We start from the raw sequence: 20,817 nt of genomic DNA, 5'->3' as shown, positions 1-20,817 counted from the left end.
CCGTTCCCTCCACTAACACAACCCCCCAAGCACTATTTATGTGCATCCATGCCTGGACTGCAATTCCCTCATTACCTGCCCTACAGTAAACAGAGGGCAGCAAAATGAATGAGAGGTAAATTGCACACATAATTTCCAGCTTTCATCTTTACAAAAAGGAACTAAAACATAGGTGCAGGAAAGTGGCCAAGAGCAAGACTTGTTCCATTAGACTGAAGGGCAGTCTCTCCTACTAAGTAACAAGGGACAGGACAAGAGGAAATAGCCTCAAGTTGTGTCAGGCAAGATTTAGACTGGATATCAGGAAAAATTTCTTCACCAAAAGGGTTGTCAAGCATTGGAACATGCTGCCCAGGGCAGTGGTGAAGTCACTATCCCTTAAGGTATTTAAAAGATATGTAGAGTGGCACTTAGGGACATGGTTTAGTGCTGAACTTGGCAGTGCTGGCTTAGTGGTTGGACTTAATGATCTTAAAGGTCTTTCCAACCTAAATGATTCTGTGACTCTACCTGCAGCCATCCATGCTGTGCACAGGATGGTTTGAACCCAGAGCAAGTCAATGCACTGACTGAAGAGGGACATTTGAACTCATATTTGGGCCTGACTACCACATCAAGTAAAGACAGAGCAATGGTAATGGGAAAAACTCAACTCATTTTATGTGAAATTTAGGCTTCCTAATATGGAATAAAATAAGTGAGTCGCTACTGGGGGAGGAGGTAGCACAGAATAGCCACTGTGCTTCAGCTCATACTCTCCTTTATTGCAAAACAGCTTCCCTGTTTAGACAGGCCCTAAGAGATGTAGACATATGTAATGTGTATTTAATCTTTCCATCTCTTCTTTTCTTACTGTTTTGATGTTTCCTCAGGCTTTGAAGATTCAAGATCTTTATTTCCCAGAAACTACAAGCCTTAAAACAAAAATAAGGCAGCTGGAAACTGCCTGCTGCCAGCCAGACTAAAGAGTTTGTAACTTTTTCCAGCACAGGAAATGTTCAATATTTTAATAGCAGTGACCATGTTTTAATGCATTTATGCCCTTAGGGCTATAGAAATCCTTCATTCACAACATTACCCACCCCCCTTCATAGGACCACTAATACTTGTTCAGTGTCATTGTGCTTTTCAATGATATTGAAAGAGACCCTGCTTGCCTTTGTTGCTTTCTTTATACATATATCGGGGCAGACTGGAATGGAGTTAATTTTCCCCATAACTGCCCTCATAGAAATACACCCTGTAAGCCATGTAAACCCTGAAACACCATCCTAGGCCTTGACAGGTACATTTTGTGGTGACATGGTACCCCAGTAAGAATTGAATCTGACAATGGGACTAATTTCCAAAATAATCTCATGAACTCCTGGGCTAAGAAACACATCATTGAGTGGGTATATCACATCCCCTATCACCCATAATCATACTGAAAGATTGAGAGATATGATGGACTGTTAAAGACTGTTGACAGTGTTGGACAGTGGGGCATGGAAGCAGTGGGATATAAATTTAGCAGAAGCCACTTGGCTGGTTAACACCAGATTGGCCAAACCTCCTGCTCCTGCCCAAACAAAACCCCTATATACTGTGGAAGGAGAAAAGGTACCCATAGTACACCTAGGGAATGTTTCCTGCTTTCCTGCTTTTATACGTGTATTGCAATAGCAGATGGTTGGGTGTGTGTCTAGCCCACATATTTGTGGAGCATCTCACTTTAGGGATAATGTAAGCAATAGAGCTTGAATCAGTACCCTAAAATATGACTTGACTGTCAGAAGCTGCTAGAGTCTTGTTTATTACACTCGTATTCAACAGCCTCCTTATTAGTCTTACTTTTTGTGGTTTTACTTCAAAGTTGTAACCTAAAATAACTATTGCTGTGTTCCATCATTTATGTGTATGAGTGTTCACACTTACATTAATGTACTATAAATGCAGAAGTTAAGAAAATACTCTTCCGTGGAATAGCCTGGGAAGAGTGTTCTGATTAAGTAGCAGTGATGCTGCAATTTTTTCCTCACTGTATAGGGTTTGGCTGGGATGGATTTAGTTTTCCCCATGGTAGCCCCCATAGGGCTGTGCTGGATATCAGTAGCTGCAAAGGTGTTGAGAACCCACCACTGGTTTGGCTACAGTTTGGTAGCAGGCTGGGGGGCAGTCTCTCCTCCCAAGTAAAAAGTGATAGCACAAGAAGAAATGGCCTCAAGTTGTGCCAGGGGAGGTTTAGATTGCATATCAAGAAAAAAGTTCTTCACCAAAAGGGTTGTCAAGCCCACGACCAGGCTCCACAGGGCAGTGGTGGAGTCACCATCCCTGGAGAGATTTAAAAGACATATAGATCTGGCACTTGGAGACACAGTTGGGCTTGGCAGTGCCAGGTTGATGGTGGGACTCTATGAGCTTAGGGGTCTTTTCCAACCTAAATGATTCTCTAGTCCCATGAAACAGGTTCAGCAGAGGATGTTGGGCTCTTTTTTTCTAAATGTTACTTCTGCAATCAAAGTCTGCAAGAGAAAAGTTTTCTGAGGAGCTTTTATTCTTTCTCCTCAACCTGCGAGGGAGTTTCCCTCCATGAGGTCCTTCCACACCTCTGCCTCCCTGCAGACCGATGCTGCCGTGCTGGGCTCCACAGGAACATTCATCCCACCAAAATCTAGTAGAACCTGGTCTACCGGAGGGTGTGCCTGCCCATGGCAGGGGCGTGGAACTAGGTGGTCTCCAAGGTCCCTTCCAACCCAGGCCGTTCTTTAAGTCTGTGATGAAAATCTGATTTCAAGCCCCGTTCAATCATTCTCTCTGCCACCCCTCGACAGCCCAACCCCAGGCTCTGCTGCTGGTGCTTCTCTCAATGCTGGACACGCCGTGATGACCAGGCAGGTTTTATTTTTAATGTCACACCCACGCATAGAACAAAGAGCTGTCAGGCAACTCCAACAGGAGGCTGTTGCCAGGAGAGGGTCGGCAACCAAGGACAGGCCAAGAGGACATAGTCTCAAGCTGTGCCAGTGGAGGTTTAGGCTGGGCATTAGGAGGAATTCCTTCACAGGAAGGGTGATTGGACATTGAAATGGGCTGCCCAGGGAGGCAGTGGAGTCACCGTCCCTGGAGGAATGTAAGGAAAGACCGGACATGGCGCTCAGTGTCATGGTCCGGTTGACACGGTGGTGTTCGGTCATAGGTCGGACTCGACGATCTCAGAGGCCTTTTCCAACCTAATTGATTCCGTGATTCTGGGGGCGGCGGGTCACGGAGCACCCGAGCTATACCTGGGGCGGGACACCTGAGGCGCGGCGGGAGGGGCTCCGGCCCAGCTCCCGACGAGGGGATTCCTGCCCCTCTCCTGCCCCTCCGCCCTCTCCAGCCCCATTCCGCCGGGCTCCGGCCCGCGCTCAGGGCGGCGGGGCGCGGAGCGGGGCGGTCGGCGCGCGGTCACCTGGACGGCCGCTGGCGCGCCGCCATTTTGTGTGTTGAGCGCAAATGTGAAAGGGAAAGCCGAGGAAGCGCACCCGCGGGAGGAGCAGCGGCGAGCGCCGAGCGGCGCCGGAGCCGGAGCCCGGGAGCACCGCTGCCCGGAGCCGGATCGCCACCGCTGAGCTGAGGCACCGCCGCGGCAGCGCGGACGCAGCGGAAGAGCCCGCCGTGCGGCGGCGGCGGCGCGGAGAAAGCCCGCTGAGGCGGAGCCCGGCACGGCTCGCCGCCGAGGGAGCGCGCGGCGGCCCTGCGCCGGGGCGTTGCGCGCTCGCCCCGCGCCTTGCGGGGAAGCCGCGCCCCCCTCGCGGGAGGGACCGCGGGGAGCGCCGCGAGGGCCGCGGCGTGCCGATGATGGTCGGGGCAGTCGGATCACCGACCGCATCACGGTCGGCGCAGCACAGCGTAACGCTCAGCGCGGTGGCCAAGGCCTGTGTGCAAGGCGACGACCCACGAGGTGATGGGCCCCAAGAAGAAGCACCTGGACTGTGAGTAGGACCTGGCGGCGGGGCCGGGCTTGGAGCTCCGGGGCGGCTTTGCTGCTCTGGGGCTGCGGGCGGGCGGGAGGCAAGAGCCGGCCGCTCGCACTTGGGGGGGGTGTCGTGTAAATCTGGGTGGACCTGAGTGCCGTGAGCTCCAGAACTTATTTTCCACGTGGAGGGAGTGAGGTTTGTAACGCCCTGTGGCGCCCGGGAAGCAAAAATATTCCAACCTCGCGAGCTCTTCCCGGTGAGACCTTCTTAGCTCGTGTGCTCTGGCTATCGTGGTGCTTGTTAATCCGGCACCTGGGGAAAAGGTGGGTTTACTGCTGTGAGCCAGAATGCAATTTTTTTAAGCACTGTTCTGTCCTTCTGTGCATCCGCTGGACTGCAGCCGGTTAAATATTTCTGTCATCTCCCGAAATATCACAGCGTTTTGTCTTGCGGCTCGTGAAACGAGGTAAAAAGATTAGGAGCGAGGTAAAGGGAAGGGCGTAGGTGGACCAGTGGATTTCTCCTCGATAAGAGTATGTTGCCGCTGATATATTTAATATGTTAAAACTCCCCTCTGTGTACCAAAAGGTGTAGAAAGTTACCCTTGAAGTCTACAACAGTATCAGTGGTGTCGCTTCGCTTCAGGTTTTAATAACGGGATATCAATCGCAGTTGCAGTTTGCTCAGAAGGGCAGTGAATGCTTCAAACCTTGCTCGTTGCACAGCACACCTGTTCCCCAACTAGTAAAAGTGAAATAAGTGTGTGTTTCCATTAGGGAGAGGGATAAAGGCGTAAAGCCTTTTGCCCGTTTCTAGTTTTGCAACCCTCGTGCAAATCGAAGGTACTAAAGGGAACCTGCTGTTGAGGCTCTCTGAAGAAACACTGTAGGTTTTATGTGGTTTGAGGGTAGTTTGGCTGTGTGATGCTGTGGCACTCGTCTGTTCATACAGACTTGTGCGAGACCATTCGATGTGGATCAAACAGTTAAAAATAACCAAATATATATTTCATTTGTTACTGATCTGAATGGGTGGGATCCAGCTACAGTAATGAATAGTGCAGCTACTGTGTTGAAATTAAAAGCTTTAAAAGTGGGTAACTGACAATTTCTTTTTTAAAGACACCTTTTTGCATTACTTTATTTTATATTGTCTTGTGTTGTATCTGTGGTAGAACAAGTTAATGAGGTAACCCTTGAGTCCAGAAATGGCAACATAACAGGAAGCCAGAAAGTGGTGACAGTTTGCTCAATAGTTTGAAAGCTTTTGAATCTTAAAAGAGGTAGTGTGTGGTTTGAAAATATCCTTAAAATAATGTCATCTACCAGAAGTCACCCCCAAAAAATAAGAAAATGGAAACATGGAAAAATTCCTGAGAATAACATAAACTGAGATTGCTTTTTGACTAACAAGTTCCTCTGAATGTGTTTTGATCTAAGCCTGTTTAGAGCTGTCACTCAGTCTCTCCTGAAGGTCCCCTTCTGTGATGAGTTCTATGTTCTGGTGTAATTTACTTGCTCAGACTTTGGTCTAAGACAAACAAAAATCTTCTTCTTGTGACTAGTGTCTGAAATACAGGAATACTTTGGTGGGGTAGGGAAAAAAGATGTGAAATATGGTACCTCAAATATGTCTGTAAAGGGGTTCAAAAAAATCCCAATGAACATGCTCCAATCTTCACTGAGCATATCCAGGCACTGCTTTTCAAACATCTGCAACCCTTTGAGTGGCACTTCTTAATTTTTCACTTGTACACAAGACTTCCTTTTATTAAATGTGAGCAGGTAAATACTAAATACTGTCATCTCTGGAAAAATCACAGAGTATATGTTTTCCAAGATACAGTGCAAGTACTTCCCAATTTAAGTAAATTATGGACAAAAATATAGCTTGGATTTAATGTAAAATACTGGTAGTTGTACCCTGGTCACTACATGTGTGTGTCATTCAAAATGATACACCATCTGGTACTATTTGTAATTGCTACTCAGGAAAAAGCTTTAACAAGAACATTTTTTTGAGAGTTGCTATAGTTGTATCAGGGATTGTGGAGGGGTATCAGTTTGTGCACTCTGTTCAGATTAATTCTGAAAATCCCCTTATTGCCAAGTTTTCTCAGCAAGAAAAACTGTCATATGACAACATAGGTTTTTACAGGCAAATGTTATATATGCAGTGTGTGAACTAGTATTTAAGAGTCTTGGGGTTTGTCTGACTACTAATTGCTGAGTAGTATAGTCATATTTTTCTTGAAGAGTGAAAAAACACCCACAAAAAACCCATCCCCAAAACCTAAGCAATGTCAATGGGAATACTTGGGGATTTACCTTTTAAAGTAGGTCACGGTGTCCTAAATAAGTCAGCAGATCTATTTCTGTAGTATTTTGTAATATTTTCGGATAATACAAAATGTCATATAGAGGCTGATCTTTCCACTTAGTGGAGCACCTGAAGGTCTTGTCTCATCTTTCCCAGTGTGGATTCTCTCACTGCCCTCAGCCTCCTGAGTCTGGTTTGCAGTGGAATGGGGCTGTTATGCTTTTGGAGACAAACCTCTTCTTGTCTAACTACTGAAGAGTCATAATAAAAAAAGGATAAATTAAAGCTGTAGCCAAGTTGGTAACTGGCAGAGTAGACTTGTGTGTAGACTGAAATTTAGAAAAATATAACCCCCTAAATCAATTGCATCTTAAACTTTTAAATGAACACAGTAATAATGGAAAAAGCAACTCCTGCTTAACTTGTATAGAGCCCACTTAAGAACAGCAGGGAAGGGGAAAGTAGTTAATGTTACTCATTAAAACTTAAAACTCCTATACATACACAAGCTTTGGAAATCTTGTTAGAAGTGGCAATTCAGGTATACAATTGTATTATTTAACAGAATTAGTCTATTAAGCCTGTTGTTTTAGGAGAAAGGGGAAGTCTCCACCAAACCATCACAAACTATATGTTTTGCCAATAATATCACGTTATGACTGTCACAGTTTGGGGTTGATTTTGTACCTGCCTCTTTTCCCTTTTGGCCGCCAGAGCTCTTGACAGTCGGGTAAATGCTGAGGCAGTGTGGTTCTTGCAGAGATGTGTAAGTTGTGATACAGAACAAAGACATTTTCTTGAACTCTTTACACAGATGGGTAGCCGTGTTTAATTTGAAGTTCTTTAGTAATCATTGAAGCTTTTCAGTACAATAATTGAGGAAATTTAACTTGAACAAAAAAAAGGGTTAATATTGTTGGGATCTATCAATAGGGTTTATGTTTAGCTTTTTAAAGAAACTTTATGGGCTGTCTGTCCTGTATCCTTGTTTAGTGGGGGAGTGGGACAGAATAGCTGAATTGCTTTCTTCTGGTAAAGTAACTGGAAGTTCAGATTTAGCTGTTATTACATAACTGAAACTTAAAGATTGATCTCAATTGTTTATTAAAAGAGCACATGGGCATAAAAATATTTTTATCAGTCAGGTGCTATGTTTAAGTCTTCCAGCAAGAATTGTTGCACTCCTTGGCTACATTGAGAAAGTTTGCTGAAGTGGCTCTGATGTTTTATCTTTTGGTAATGTGTCATCTATGGTGCAACTTTCAAAAAGGAAATGTATTTTTTTTCCAAGACTGTGTGATGGAAGAAAGTGGTCTTCATTGTTACATCTGTCTTAGAGCAGTTTCTGTCCTGTGACAAAATGGAAGAAATACGTGAATATTAAACCATTATGGTTGCCTTTAAGCTATATATTTACAGTTCTCTTGAGGGAGATTCCTGACTCAAGAAAGTTATGACTTTCTTGAAAGTTGAATAGTATGTCAGTTTTTGTTAATGCCTGACTGAGAATTTTCCAAAAACCTGTTATATGTATGTTTTGGGTTGGGTTTCTTTTTTATATCTGGATTTTTGCATGCTGCTCTCCGAAGAGCTGTATAGTTTCACAGATGATGTGCCAGTATTTCAGATGAGCTGTGGAAGAGAAATCCTCAGTACTCTTCTAGGCAGTAAGATTTCCACAGCTCTTCCAGGCTGCTTGAAAACCCCTATGGTGCTCTTCTGGTTTAAAGCTGTTTGATTTTTTTTTTTCTTCTTTTTTCTTTTTTTTTTTCTTTTTCCCTATGTGATGTTAACATGTTTCTAAATTCCATTCTAGAAATAGCACCACAGCTTCACTTGCAGTTGAAATGATTCCTTTGGGTAATTGGCAAAATGCTTTGAGTTGTGAAGTGTTTATATAAGTAGTGCGATAAGAAAATGAGCCTCACTCACCCTATGCATTTCATTCCAGTTTTTGCTGCCAACATCCATATTACAGTTGCCCAGCTGTCAGTCTCTCAGGTGCATGTGTTCTCTTATACTCCCAGATGTATGGATTTAATAGCCTTTTCCTCCTGTGCCACCAGCTGTAACAGATCCATACAGTTGTTTCTGTGTAGATATTCCTGTTGCAGGCTTAGAAGAATCATATTAGAAAATTGCTTTTCTTTTTATGGATCTCAATTGGTAGAATTGAAATGTGATGCCAACTTTTTTTTTATTACTAGTTGTAAAATATTAATTAAAAAAATTACCCTGAGTAGGCTTATTAAAGAGTCTTTTTAAACTTGTGCTTTTGCAACACACTCTTAAGAAAGTCCAGTTTTGACCTATAAGAGATTTTTTTCTTAGTTTAGTATTTTAGAGATGTTCTCTTTGTCTAAACATGTGTTCTTCAATATTGGCAACTGTGGCTTATGTGTTTGTGTGTTGAGGGAGATTTTGGAATGAAAGATCAGGGTTTGTGTTGACATAGCTTCTTATGGAAGTAAACTTGTGCTGGCAAGATAAGCCAAAGCTTTTTTTATGGATGTGGGGCTTAAGGAGAGGTCATCAGCTACAGCATTAGGTACAGGTGTGAACAGTAGGATTCCTGTCACATTGTGCCTGAACAGCACTGTAAGGACACTCAGTAGCAGTCCTAGATACACAAATGTGCAAGGGATCCCCCAGGTGTTCAACAATCTGACTTAGTGGTTGTGTGAAGGAAAAGGACTTTGTGCAGAAATAATATTTTCCATAGGCTATTCATGTGGTCTTTGACCTGAGCAGATCAATGGAATTTCTTTAACTGTTACCTAGTGGTGTCATAGGTATTGCTCTTTATAGAGTTTGGGGGATTCTTGTTGGTTGTTTTTTTGTTTGGTTGGTTTTTCTAAACTGAGAGTAGGACTTGTAACAGTCCTGTAACATTTCTGTGCTGGTTACAGACACTTCAGGTATTGATGCTTGCTTGGTATTTCCATGTCTGTCTGTTATGCTTGCTTATAAACTGATTGGGTTTAGGAAGACAAACTTGCCTTAAGGTGTTTTGAGACAACTACTTAGAAATGTCATAACAAAGTTCTCATTCAGTGATGATGCTGTGGAATTAATATTTAAGATTTTTCTAAGTATAAATTATGGAATTGGAACTTTCTTCATTCTGTAGGGCAGTAATTGCCTGTGGACTGTTTGGACTTCTAGGTTAAAGTACTTTTTAATATGACAGAGCATCTGATGATGATACAACCATGAGCAGTGTCTACCAAATGACTTGTTTTTTGAGAAACTTCACCTTTGTAAATATTGAACTATTTTAACACTACTCAGCAATAAGATTTTGATGTATAGCTTGCTTAAAACTTCAGGGCTTTTGTTTTTGTGCAGTTATGTCAGCATTTTTGCATGTTACTAATAAGGGTGACAGTTTTCATCCCAGCTGCATGTTTTGTATATAGTTGGAAACCTTTGACATCAGAGTGAAATTAGTAACTTGCTCTAATTTCCATTTTATAGCTTTCTACCTGAACAAGATAATATCTAAAATTCTTTACCCTGTTAAAATTACTCTGGTTATTAAATTATTTAAACAGTGATCCTTAATCAAAGGACTTTTTGTTCCTAATAAACTGATCTTTAATTAAGATACATCTATAATATATTCTGTGCATTAGAACATATATAAATTCTCAGTGTAATATTTCTATGAGGTATTTTGTCCTAAACTATCAATGTATGAGCTCTAAGTTCACGTTTAAATTGCTTATGATAATGTAGCCTGTTCTCTACATTGTAGATATTCCTGTTGCAGGCTTAGAAGAATCATATTAGAAAATTGCTTTTCTTTTTATGGATCTCAATTGGTAGAATTGAAATGTGATGCCAGCTTTTTTTTTATTACTAGTTGTAAAATATTAATTAAAAAAATTACCCTGAGTAGGCTTATTAAAGAGTCTTTTTAAACTTGTGCTTTTGCAACACACTCTTAAGAAAGTCCAGTTTTGACCTATAAGAGATTTTTTTCTTAGTTTAGTATTTTAGAGATGTTCTCTTTGTCTAAACATGTGTTCTTCAATATTGGCAACTGTGGCTTATGTGTTTGTGTGTTGAGGGAGATTTTGGAATGAAAGATCAGGGTTTGTGTTGACATAGCTTCTTATGGAAGTAAACTTGTGCTGGCAAGATAAGCCAAAGCTTTTTTTATGGATGTGGGGCTTAAGGAGAGGTCATCAGCTACAGCATTAGGTACAGGTGTGAACAGTAGGATTCCTGTCACATTGTGCCTGAACAGCACTGTAAGGACACTCAGTAGCAGTCCTAGATACACAAATGTGCAAGGGATCCCCCAGGTGTTCAACAATCTGACTTAGTGGTTGTGTGAAGGAAAAGGACTTTGTGCAGAAATAATATTTTCCATAGGCTATTCATGTGGTCTTTGACCTGAGCAGATCAATGGAATTTCTTTAACTGTTACCTAGTGGTGTTATAGGTATTGCTCTTTATAGAGTTTGGGGGATTCTTGTTGGTTGTTTTTTTGTTTGGTTGGTTTTTCTAAACTGAGAGTAGGACTTGTAACAGTCCTGTAACATTTCTGTGCTGGTTACAGACACTTCAGGTATTGATGCTTGCTTGGTATTTCCATGTCTGTCTGTTATGCTTGCTTATAAACTGATTGGGTTTAGGAAGACAAACTTGCCTTAAGGTGTTTTGAGACAACTACTTAGAAATGTCATAACAAAGTTCTCATTCAGTGATGATGCTGTGGAATTAATATTTAAGATTTTTCTAAGTATAAATTATGGAATTGGAACTTTCTTCATTCTGTAGGGCAGTAATTGCCTGTGGACTGTTTGGACTTCTAGGTTAAAGTACTTTTTAATATGACAGAGCATCTGATGATGATACAACCATGAGCAGTGTCTACCAAATGACTTGTTTTTTGAGAAACTTCACCTTTGTAAATATTGAACTATTTTAACACTACTCAGCAATAAGATTTTGATGTATAGCTTGCTTAAAACTTCAGGGCTTTTGTTTTTGTGCAGTTATGTCAGCATTTTTGCATGTTACTAATAAGGGTGACAGTTTTCATCCCAGCTGCATGTTTTGTATATAGTTGGAAACCTTTGACATCAGAGTGAAATTAGTAACTTGCTCTAATTTCCATTTTATAGCTTTCTACCTGAACAAGATAATATCTAAAATTCTTTACCCTGTTAAAATTACTCTGGTTATTAAATTATTTAAACAGTGATCCTTAATCAAAGGACTTTTTGTTCCTAATAAACTGATCTTTAATTAAGATACATCTATAATATATTCTGTGCATTAGAACATATATAAATTCTCAGTGTAATATTTCTATGAGGTATTTTGTCCTAAACTATCAATGTATGAGCTCTAAGTTCACGTTTAAATTGCTTATGATAATGTAGCCTGTTCTCTACATGCTGCTTATACAACAGAGCAGTTTTGGTGGTGCCAACACCTCGGAATTCAGTTGTTTCCCAGCTTCCCAAGCTCCTACCCTTCCTCAGGTCCTCATCCAGACAAGCCACACAAACAGCAATGGGCTCTGCTACCAACAGTCTGCTCACAGGCTTGGCTTAAAGGAGAGGCCACAAAGGAAGCTTTTCAAACCAGATGTTTGTTTTACTGGCCTTGCCCAGTCCTTAGGGTGTACTTTGATCACACCTGAGCCAGATTTAGTACAGAGAGAGAACAAATGTCTGATGTGCATGTCTTGAGGGGTTTAGAGCAGTCCTGGATTCAGTTCTTTGCTCCCTTCTCAGCAAGTACCTTCTCCAGCCTTCTCAGGCAGGTGCTTTCCCATGTGTCTGCTGGAGCATGGTCTGGTTTTGTACCAATATTCTGGCAGAGGCTTGAAGCTCTGTCTCTGACCTCCCAAGTTAATGTTCTACTGTTGAGTTTATTATCAGTCTTGGACACAAAGAGCTTTTTTATACGAAAGCCTGACACCTGCCATGATTCACCACAAAATAGTCAGTAGGCTGGTGATTAGGTTTTTTTAGCTAAGTGGAAAGATGTGTAGATGCAAGTTCTTTCTCTTAATTCTTAGAGAAAGGAGCCTTATTTTACAGGTTTGTAGCATCTCATTTGCTGTCATGTGTGTCAATACTCAGGCTTAGGTTGGAGTGGCAAAGTACTTACTGCCTGTTGATCCCATGAGGTATGGATGTCTCAGCTTTTCCTTGCTTCTTGGATTTTCATTTTTTTTGGTTACATTGAGTGGCCTCAGACATTGAGCACCCAGAAAGTCTACACTGGCTTTCAAACACTAATTTGGGCTCTGTTGGGTTTCTAATGGAACAAGTTATTTGTTGATGAAGTATTGGGACTCCATAAAACTACTGAAATGCCTTTGAAGTTCATACTTGGAGTCCTTCAGTAAAATGTAGTGAATTTGAGGAAGGACTCTTTAAGAAATAATTGTGGTCTTTTACAAAGAACTGAAGTTCATGCTTCCAGTAAGAATTCTCAATGTAAAAACACAAAATAACGTGTTGATCCTCTTTGAGCATGTAACTCATTATTATGCTTTTTTCCCCCTTTAATTTAGATCTAATACAGTGCACAAATGAAATGAATGTGAATATTCCACAGTTGGCAGACACACTCTTTGAGAGAACTGCAAACAGTAGCTGGGTTGTAGTGTTCAAAGCTCTAATTACAACACACCACCTCATGATGTATGGAAACGAGGTAAGACATGATTAGTTCTGTTAAGGTCTCCTTTATGGCTTTTAAAACATTGTCTCAATCTGTAAGGCATTAGATATGTATTTCAGTTTCCCAGGATCTTTGTTTTTTCCTCAGTTGGTTTGATTTCAGTTTAAATAGTACCAGTGAGAAGGATTTTCTCGTTACTGTGCTAAGCCCTCTGTTACAGTTCCCAGGAGCAGGTGCTCCTGAGCCTCACTGAACACATGCTGGTTTACAGAGTACAACAGTCCCAGCCTGGCAGGAGGGTGGATTTCCACCGTGGAGAGTGAAGGAACAGGCCCTGCATTCTGTGGCAGCAGAGCATTTCACATCAAAGCAAGTCCCTTAAGCCATATTTATCATAATTCTCTTTTATGCACTAAAACACATACAAACAAGCAAGAAAGTCAAGAAATGAGAATCTTGGGAGATCTGTGTGTGACAGTGGCAGAGAAACTTTTCAAACTACCTTGCTACCTGGATGTGTTTGTCTCTTACTCTTGTGTTATTGGCCAGCTATTATTTGTCAAAACTTAAATGTTGTTTAGTCAGATCACTGCATTATATATAAAAAGTATATGGTTATCACCCCAGTGGTGCTGCTCACCTCAGTTCAGAACCATTATTCTTATTCACTGCTTTTAAACTGTGTAATCAAGCCTGTCTTCCTCTTCTAAGGCAACAGTAGAGTCGTGCAAATTTTGGGAGCTTGGATAATGCAAGTGGTATTTTTGTTTTGTATTTTCCAGCTTGTCTGTTCTAAACTACAAAGTTAATGAAGCAGCTTCCTCTAGGATTATTTAATATTTTATTCACAGGCAGTGATGTCTTTATTAATTTAAATCTGTACTTTTGCCAAATAGAGTTTCGGACTTCAGAGGCTTTGTTAGTGAGTGTTTTCATGTTTTCATCTAAATTTTTCCCTTTTAACCAAATTCTATTGTTGATAGAAGTTACAAGGTAAGTATAGTTTTCTTGCTCAAGTGTTTTGACTGTCACAGCAATTACATTCCCAACTTTTTTTCACCAACAGCGCTTTATCCAGTATCTTGCATCCCGAAATACTTTGTTCAACTTAAATAACTACCTGGACAAAAGTGCCATGCAGGGTAAGGATCTTTCACTGAAGGAAATCACTGCTTTTTTTCTCTGTGATAGTGCATGTGTAGGTGCACTCCAGGAGACAAATGACATTTAAATTGAAGGGTATTATGATTTGTATTGCATGAGACACCGTGCATGAGTTACCTAGGTGAGTGCTAGAAATTTTCTGTAATGTATGTAGCATTGCACACACAGCTATGAACTTCAAAAGGTGAACTCTTAAGGCTCATTAGAATAAACCTGATGAATTATCAGCACAATAATAACTTTTGCCATTGCATTTTAATGCTTCAGGAGTAAATGTTTACTGTTAAGGTGCATGGAATGGTAACCAGGATGTGTTGTATAAATAGTGAGAACTCCAAATCTCTAAGTCCTTTAAGTACTTGCTAATGGCAAAAACCCCATTTTTATAGTAAGTTATGTTACCAAGCTCTTCAGCATTTTACTAAGAATACATTTTTAGTTAATTTCAAGAACATCTCAACAAGAACTGCTGGGTTCTTTACTGATATTTTCTGCTTGGTTCTTGTCTAATATTTTAATGTGTTTAGGTGTTTATTCTCATAATTGCAACAAATGCTTTCCTTAGCAAGTTGGGAAGAAACTGTGACATCACATCTCAAGGTGAAGAGCAGTCGATCTTGAGACTCTAGAAAGTGCCTATGAAGGGCTTTTTAAGCAAGTTGATGTAAAATGAGCTAGTAGGAGGATAGTTCTTGAAAAGAACTTAAAATGAACTGTACCTCTTTAAAATGTCTAACTTACAAATGCTTAACTTTTAGGCTATGATATGTCTACCTTCATTAGGCGATACAGCAGATACTTGAATGAAAAAGCACTTTCATATAGACTTGTAGCAGTTGACTTCACCAAAATGAAAAGAGGGTAAGACTGTTACTTCTTTTGTTAGATCTTTCCTATTGCAGGGGCTGGAAGCCGGTTGTTCTTGAGCTTGTCATAGAAAGGTGTTCTTTTTACTCTTTGAAGCAATATCTTATTGCTGAAAGAGCATAATGTGCTGAGGTCTCTTTGTAACTTGTAAATCTGTGTCTTTTCCTCTGTAGGATAGATGGAGTGATGAGAACTATGAATCCTGAAAAGCTTCTGAAAACTCTTCCAATCATACAGAACCAGCTTGATGCACTCCTTGATTTTGATGCAAGTACTTTAAGTACTTTAAGTACTCAGTGTTAAGTAAAACTCTCTCATTTTGAAGTGAGAGTTTCGTTATTTTGTTAAATACTAATTTACTTTCTCATTGCTTTCTACACAGGCAAATCCAAATGAACTAACAAATGGTGTTATAAATGCTGCCTTTATGCTCCTCTTTAAAGATTCCATTAGACTTTTTGCAGCATACAATGAAGGGATTATTAATCTTTTAGGTATGTGAGAATTTTTTTAGCTTTTGAACTTGTGAAGGTATTGAGAAAATTAAGGAATATAGACAATTTCTGACTGCAGTTTCCTGATAAATTCTCTGCTCTATTACTGTTAAATTAAGCCTGTCTTAGTTTTAGTGGCAGGTAGCATAGGCTTAAGCAGCATGCACTTCTACCTGGAAGAACAGATGTTGAAACAGAAACAGAGATGAGACAGTGACTGGTGAGAATGAAACAAGGATACCATAAATATGCAGTGGATAACCTTTGCAGTCAGACTGTAAAAGTATAATGAGATATCTGGTATTTTGAGTATTTAAAATAGTCACAATATGACTGACTTCTGTTTTCCTGTACCTTCTTTATAGCTTGACTGTTCACCTTTTAACTGGTACCTGAATCTACGTGAGCCAATTAGGTGACAAGTAGGGTTTCTTGTAAAAGAGTGATAAGCTTTGAACAAAGCCTTTTAATTACTATTTAATCAAATTTCTGATCAGTTTCTGATCTGTTAATCCAAGGATGTGTTTGATACTCCTTTTGGCAGGTCAGTTCAGGATATTTACTCACTTCAGTAGCCATTCTAATGCCTTTTGGATTTTAAGCCCATCTAGAGATATCAAAATGTATTGATACAGCATCTAAAAATATAAATATGTACCAGGAATATTTTCAAATGCTAAAATAATTTGCCTCATTTCCAGCTAATAAGCTTTTTGAAAATATTCACCATAATACCTAATTTAACAATTTGCAGTGATTCAAATCCATGCTCAATAAAGCTTTGCATTATAGTCTAATACTCTGAAACAGAAAAATCAGTGGTTTTGTGTTGACTGACTTATCACAAAAGGTGTCAGGTATTAAGGTAAACTTTAAAATCCAGATAGCTTTGAGTTACTCCTGTCTATTCTCTCCCTGAAGTTTGTCTTGAAGTAACTTTTATAATACTGTGTCAGCCTTTTGTTGGGGAGGGTATTATCTTACAAGAGTTTTATTTGCATCCTCAGAAAGATATTTTGATATGAAGAAGAACCAGTGCAAAGAAGGCTTGGATATTTACAAAAAATTTCTAGCCAGAATGACCAAATTGTCAGAATTCCTCAAAGTAGCAGAGGTAAATAAATCTACATTTATGGAAAGGATCTAATTTAGCTGTCTGTACTGGTACAGTATCAATATTCATAAAAACAACTTCACAAAGATTGCTGTACAGTGAAGTATTAGATATTTTAAAGATTGTATACACTCATTAACATGGGATGAGATTCTTGGGTATCCTTTTTTTTATTAAACAGAGTAGAACATAGTAAATTTTCTGAAGTGTTGATACAAATTTTATGAATGATCCAAAATGTATAAACTGTTACTTAACTTAATGTTACAGTCTATTTACAGTGCCCTCCTTTAATGTAACTGCTAAAAAAATCTAGTTGCAGTAAGCAATGTGGGTGTTTCTAATGATCCCAGTAGACTTTTCTGCATGAAAGTCAGGCAGGATGAAAAGTTGGGTTTGCCTTGAGATGTACACACTTGTGATTACTGAGATGTGTTCCTAGTGGAACTTGTACCAGTTCAGAAAGTTGTGAATATCCCTCTTTAAATGTTAGTTTCTATGTAACATTCAGATATTGCTGTGTTTTATTTTCATTGCCACTGCATATATTAATGTACTGGTTTTTTCTTCATTTTTTGTAAACCCAGCAAGTTGGAATTGATCAGGGTGACATTCCAGATCTTACTCAGGTCAGTGTACACAGTATATTGATTAACCCAACTGTTTTGTTCTCTGTGTTTTTAAAAGGTTGGTGCGTGTCATAGTAATGATTCTTCTTGAGACTATATTCCCTTCTATGTATTTATATATGGGAAATGTGTTTGGTAACTTTTACCATGCATTAAATGTACTCAAACTTTGAAACTCTTAATAAATTTTTTTTTGATTGTTTAAAGCAATAAAACTCACAGAAAATATTTTTCAAGAACTTCTATTTTTTTTTTCACAGAGGATCCCTGGCAAGGTAAGCCACAAACATCTTGCCATGCCTAGAGGAAAACCTTCCATTTCACTGTAACTTAATGTCTTCCAACACACTCAAAGATTACAGTTAGTTCAGTCAAGAATTTTTTCTGTCCCCTGAGGTCTGAATAAATTGGATGTTTCTATATCAGCACTCAATTCCAGCTTCACTGTTACTCAGTGTATGAGGGACATGCACGGTGCAGGTTGTGTGCTGGAAAACTTACCCTGAAAGGTGGAGTGCAGGGAAACACCTTCCAGGGAGGATAAACTGAGGGGCAGAAGGGAGGTGAAAAAGATGGTGTGACCTGGTGAAAGGAAACAGTGACAGTCCACAGCAATGAACAAAGGTGTTCTTTGTGAGCTCCCTCAGCTCGCAGGGATGGTGTATTTCTCACGTAGGGCCAACCCAACAGCACAGAGGTTTGTCATTATTTCTGCAGTGCAGGGTAACCTGATGGAATGAAGAGCCACCTGTCAGGACACTGGGGCAATAAACTGGAGTGTCTTAGAGCTCTAGAGTACTCGAGCTGTTTAAGTGGAGTCACTGAGAAACAGTAAAAATTTAATGTGTAAGCTTTGAACAGTCACGGCTAATCCTGCACCACCTTCATGAAATTAAATTTTGTGGGTTAATCATGTAAAAATGTATGTAGTGTGAAGATTTGCCTAAACGTCAGTGTCTTTTTAATGTGGAAATCAAATCTAAACCACAAGCTTCCATTGTTAGTGGTATTCATTACTGCCTACATATGATTTCCATCTGAAACCATACATGCTTCAAAGTACAAATCTCTAATGTTTGCTCCTAGCAATTTATATTAATCCCATCAAGAACTTCTAGGCCTTTTTGGTAGGAAAGAAATATGACTGTAACCATCAGGGTAAGAGCAGGTAATGAGTAAAAACAGTAGTTTCATGTTTTCTGTTGGTGTTTGATCTTAGCATCTTACTTTGTCTGTTGATTAGTAGTGCAGTATTCAGCTGGTCTGTATTATGCTAATCACATTATACTCAAGTCTGAAGTTATTTATACCTCACTGGGTTTGTGTGCACTTGTCCACTTAATTGGGTCATTATAAGGCTCTTGAAAGCAGGTAGGGTTTCTTTATTTACTGAGAATAGGGGGATTTCACTTAACATTTCTAATACCTCAGCTGTTTTGTTGTAAGTGCACTATGTAAGTGACAAAGGCAACTTTGAACTGGTGGTAGACATCAGCATCCTGTGTATTTTGGCAATTTCAGTTCCACTGTTAAACCTTCCACTTACATAGAAAATTTCATGGCATTTAACATGAGTTGAGTAATTGTACATCCATTTAGTGCCACATTAAAAGGATTCACTAGAATCTCTTAATAGTGCCATTTTGCCTGCTCCTATAAAGAAAATGTTTTTCTTTGTAGATGCCCTGTTTCACAGTGATGTTGCTTGCGTTCTGTTTATAGCTGTTACTGTATTTCATGAATGTAACTGGATCATTTCCCTCTGTATGAGTGTTAGTCTGTCAGATGTCTTTCTATGGGGGGGAGGCTGAATCATAAAATACAGCATTTCTCATGTCATAATGCCTGTGTTAGCCTGGGCGCCTTTTCTGACATAAAACTACTCTGTTCACTCAAAATGTGATGTTTTGTTGGATGTATGCAGCAATAAGAAAGTTCAGAGGAGGTTTGTTGGGTTTAGTTCTTGTGGTTGAGGGGGTCGTTTAGAGGGTTTTAGAAATAGTAAGTATAGAATATGCTTTTCCATACAAATAAGTTTTAGAGTGGCCTTGGGAGAAAAAAAAGATTTCTGGAATTAGGGCATAGGCTTCTGTTATTATCAATGTAGTTGTGCCATGCCATGCCTTTTGCAAACTATTGTGCCTCCTAAAAGGTAAAAGTGTGGAGGGGTGATTTTGTTTGTTTGTTTTGTTGGGTTTTTTTGGTCCCTGATACCTTTCCAGAACGGTATTTCAAAATGTCCCCCTTGGGGTTTAACTGTCTAGGTCAAACACCAAATTTATTCATGACCTGTTGTTGAAGTAGCTACACTGTCTTATGTCTTAGCTTACCTAGCTCTACTTAAATACAAGCTCAGACCTTAATTTTAAGACAAGAAGTTTTATAGGATTCTTCTAAGTACTTTTTTTCCCCCCTCCATCTCTCGATTCATCTAGCTTGAATTGGCCTTCACTGAATGTGGGACTCTAGAATTGTGCTCAGTATTTCAAAGGGGAGCTTGCCAAAGCCTTGTGTAAATAATATTTTTCCTCTTTCCAGGAAATTACTTGATCTAACTTTTGGTACAGAAGGGCTATACAAGGGCAAGCTTGTTTTTCCTCCAAACAATGCCTGTCATATCTGTTTTAGCTATTGAAAGTTGGCAAGTGGTAAGAGAGGCTTTAATGTCTCTGAAACCCTGCCAGGTGAGGAGGACTGAGCTGGCAAGTAGATTAAAACTTGAGAGGTCCATTCCTTTCATCTGAATATGCAGTAGGATTTATTTCACTTGGAGTAATTGAGTTGGCTTATTGTATAGTTACATGTTGAACAGCTACTCAGTCTGCAGTAGTATTGTTGGGATCAGGTTGAATTTCACTCCCTATTTTATCCAACCCAACATCCTGCTGTAGTCAAGTGTTTCTGCTATAAGCCTTTGACTGTAAATACTCGAGTGAAGAATGGCTGGCTTTTTGTTGTTACATGAGAAAGGAGATCAAAAATACCAAGTCTTTGTTTTGGGACTTCTGTGAGTTCAGGGGAGTACTGCTTAATCAGCTCTGATTATTCAGTTAATCTTAACATAGCAAATACTGTTGCCAAAACCAAAGATGCAACTTGCATGTGCAGGAGCAAACCCGTTCTGGGGGAATCCTTCCTTCCTGTCTCTGTGTCCCACTCCTTTTAAAGAACCACTACTGAGTGGATGGGGTCTGGGTGTGCAGGGTGGCAGCAAAACCCAAAGGCACAATTATTCATGTGTGAGTTTTTGTTTGTTTTTCGTTGGTGAGAAAACTCATCTGTGTGCTAAACAATGAGGTGTTGATTAGAAGCAATGTTTTATAAATACTTTTAATTTTAGGCACCCAGTAGCTTGCTTGAGGCACTGGAACAGCATTTGGCTTCTGTGGAGGGAAAGAAAACAAAAGAAGTCTCTGCTGCCAGCAGGTGAGCACCCAATGAATTACAACAGTGCCAGTACTTAACATTTGTCAGTGTTATTCTAAGAATTTTCAGGATTCAGTCACTTAGTATTCTTGAATTTTATTCACTTCTGAATATCTCTTCCTAGAAATATAAATGAAGCATCTAGTGGGTATTAGTCTGATAGCTTAGCCATGTTTGAAATCTAGGCATGACTGCATGTCACTACAGCCTGA

At 39.9% G+C, this 20,817-nt stretch overlaps 1 protein-coding gene across 5 annotated transcripts in view; it reads left to right on the top strand.

Annotated features, from left to right (window-relative positions):
• Nucleotides 1-3,891: 3,891 nt before the first annotated feature.
• The window catches only part of LOC103766553 (prefoldin subunit 3), a 40,466-nt gene continuing 23,540 nt past the window's right edge, over nucleotides 3,892-20,817 (top strand). For all 5 annotated transcript variants that reach the window (XM_029959139.1, XM_029959138.1, XM_029959137.1 and 2 more), the window contains exons 1-9: nucleotides 3,892-3,956; nucleotides 12,802-12,944; nucleotides 13,978-14,053; nucleotides 14,834-14,936; nucleotides 15,116-15,209; nucleotides 15,325-15,436; nucleotides 16,444-16,550; nucleotides 17,138-17,179; nucleotides 20,520-20,605. In XM_029959139.1, coding sequence (XP_029814999.1) covers nucleotides 3,929-3,956; nucleotides 12,802-12,944; nucleotides 13,978-14,053; nucleotides 14,834-14,936; nucleotides 15,116-15,209; nucleotides 15,325-15,436; nucleotides 16,444-16,550; nucleotides 17,138-17,179; nucleotides 20,520-20,605 — 791 coding nt within the window. In that variant the 5' untranslated portion in view covers nucleotides 3,892-3,928. The remainder of the gene's footprint in view (nucleotides 3,957-12,801; nucleotides 12,945-13,977; nucleotides 14,054-14,833; nucleotides 14,937-15,115; nucleotides 15,210-15,324; nucleotides 15,437-16,443; nucleotides 16,551-17,137; nucleotides 17,180-20,519; nucleotides 20,606-20,817) is intronic.

This window comes from Manacus vitellinus, unplaced genomic scaffold, assembly GCF_001715985.3.
Source record: "Manacus vitellinus isolate BGI_N305 unplaced genomic scaffold, ASM171598v3 scaffold_19_pilon, whole genome shotgun sequence".
In the NCBI taxonomy this organism is placed as follows: domain Eukaryota; kingdom Metazoa; phylum Chordata; class Aves; order Passeriformes; family Pipridae; genus Manacus; species Manacus vitellinus.
The sequence above is the reverse complement of the archived record's forward strand: the minus strand, read 5'-3'. Positions and strand labels throughout refer to the sequence as shown.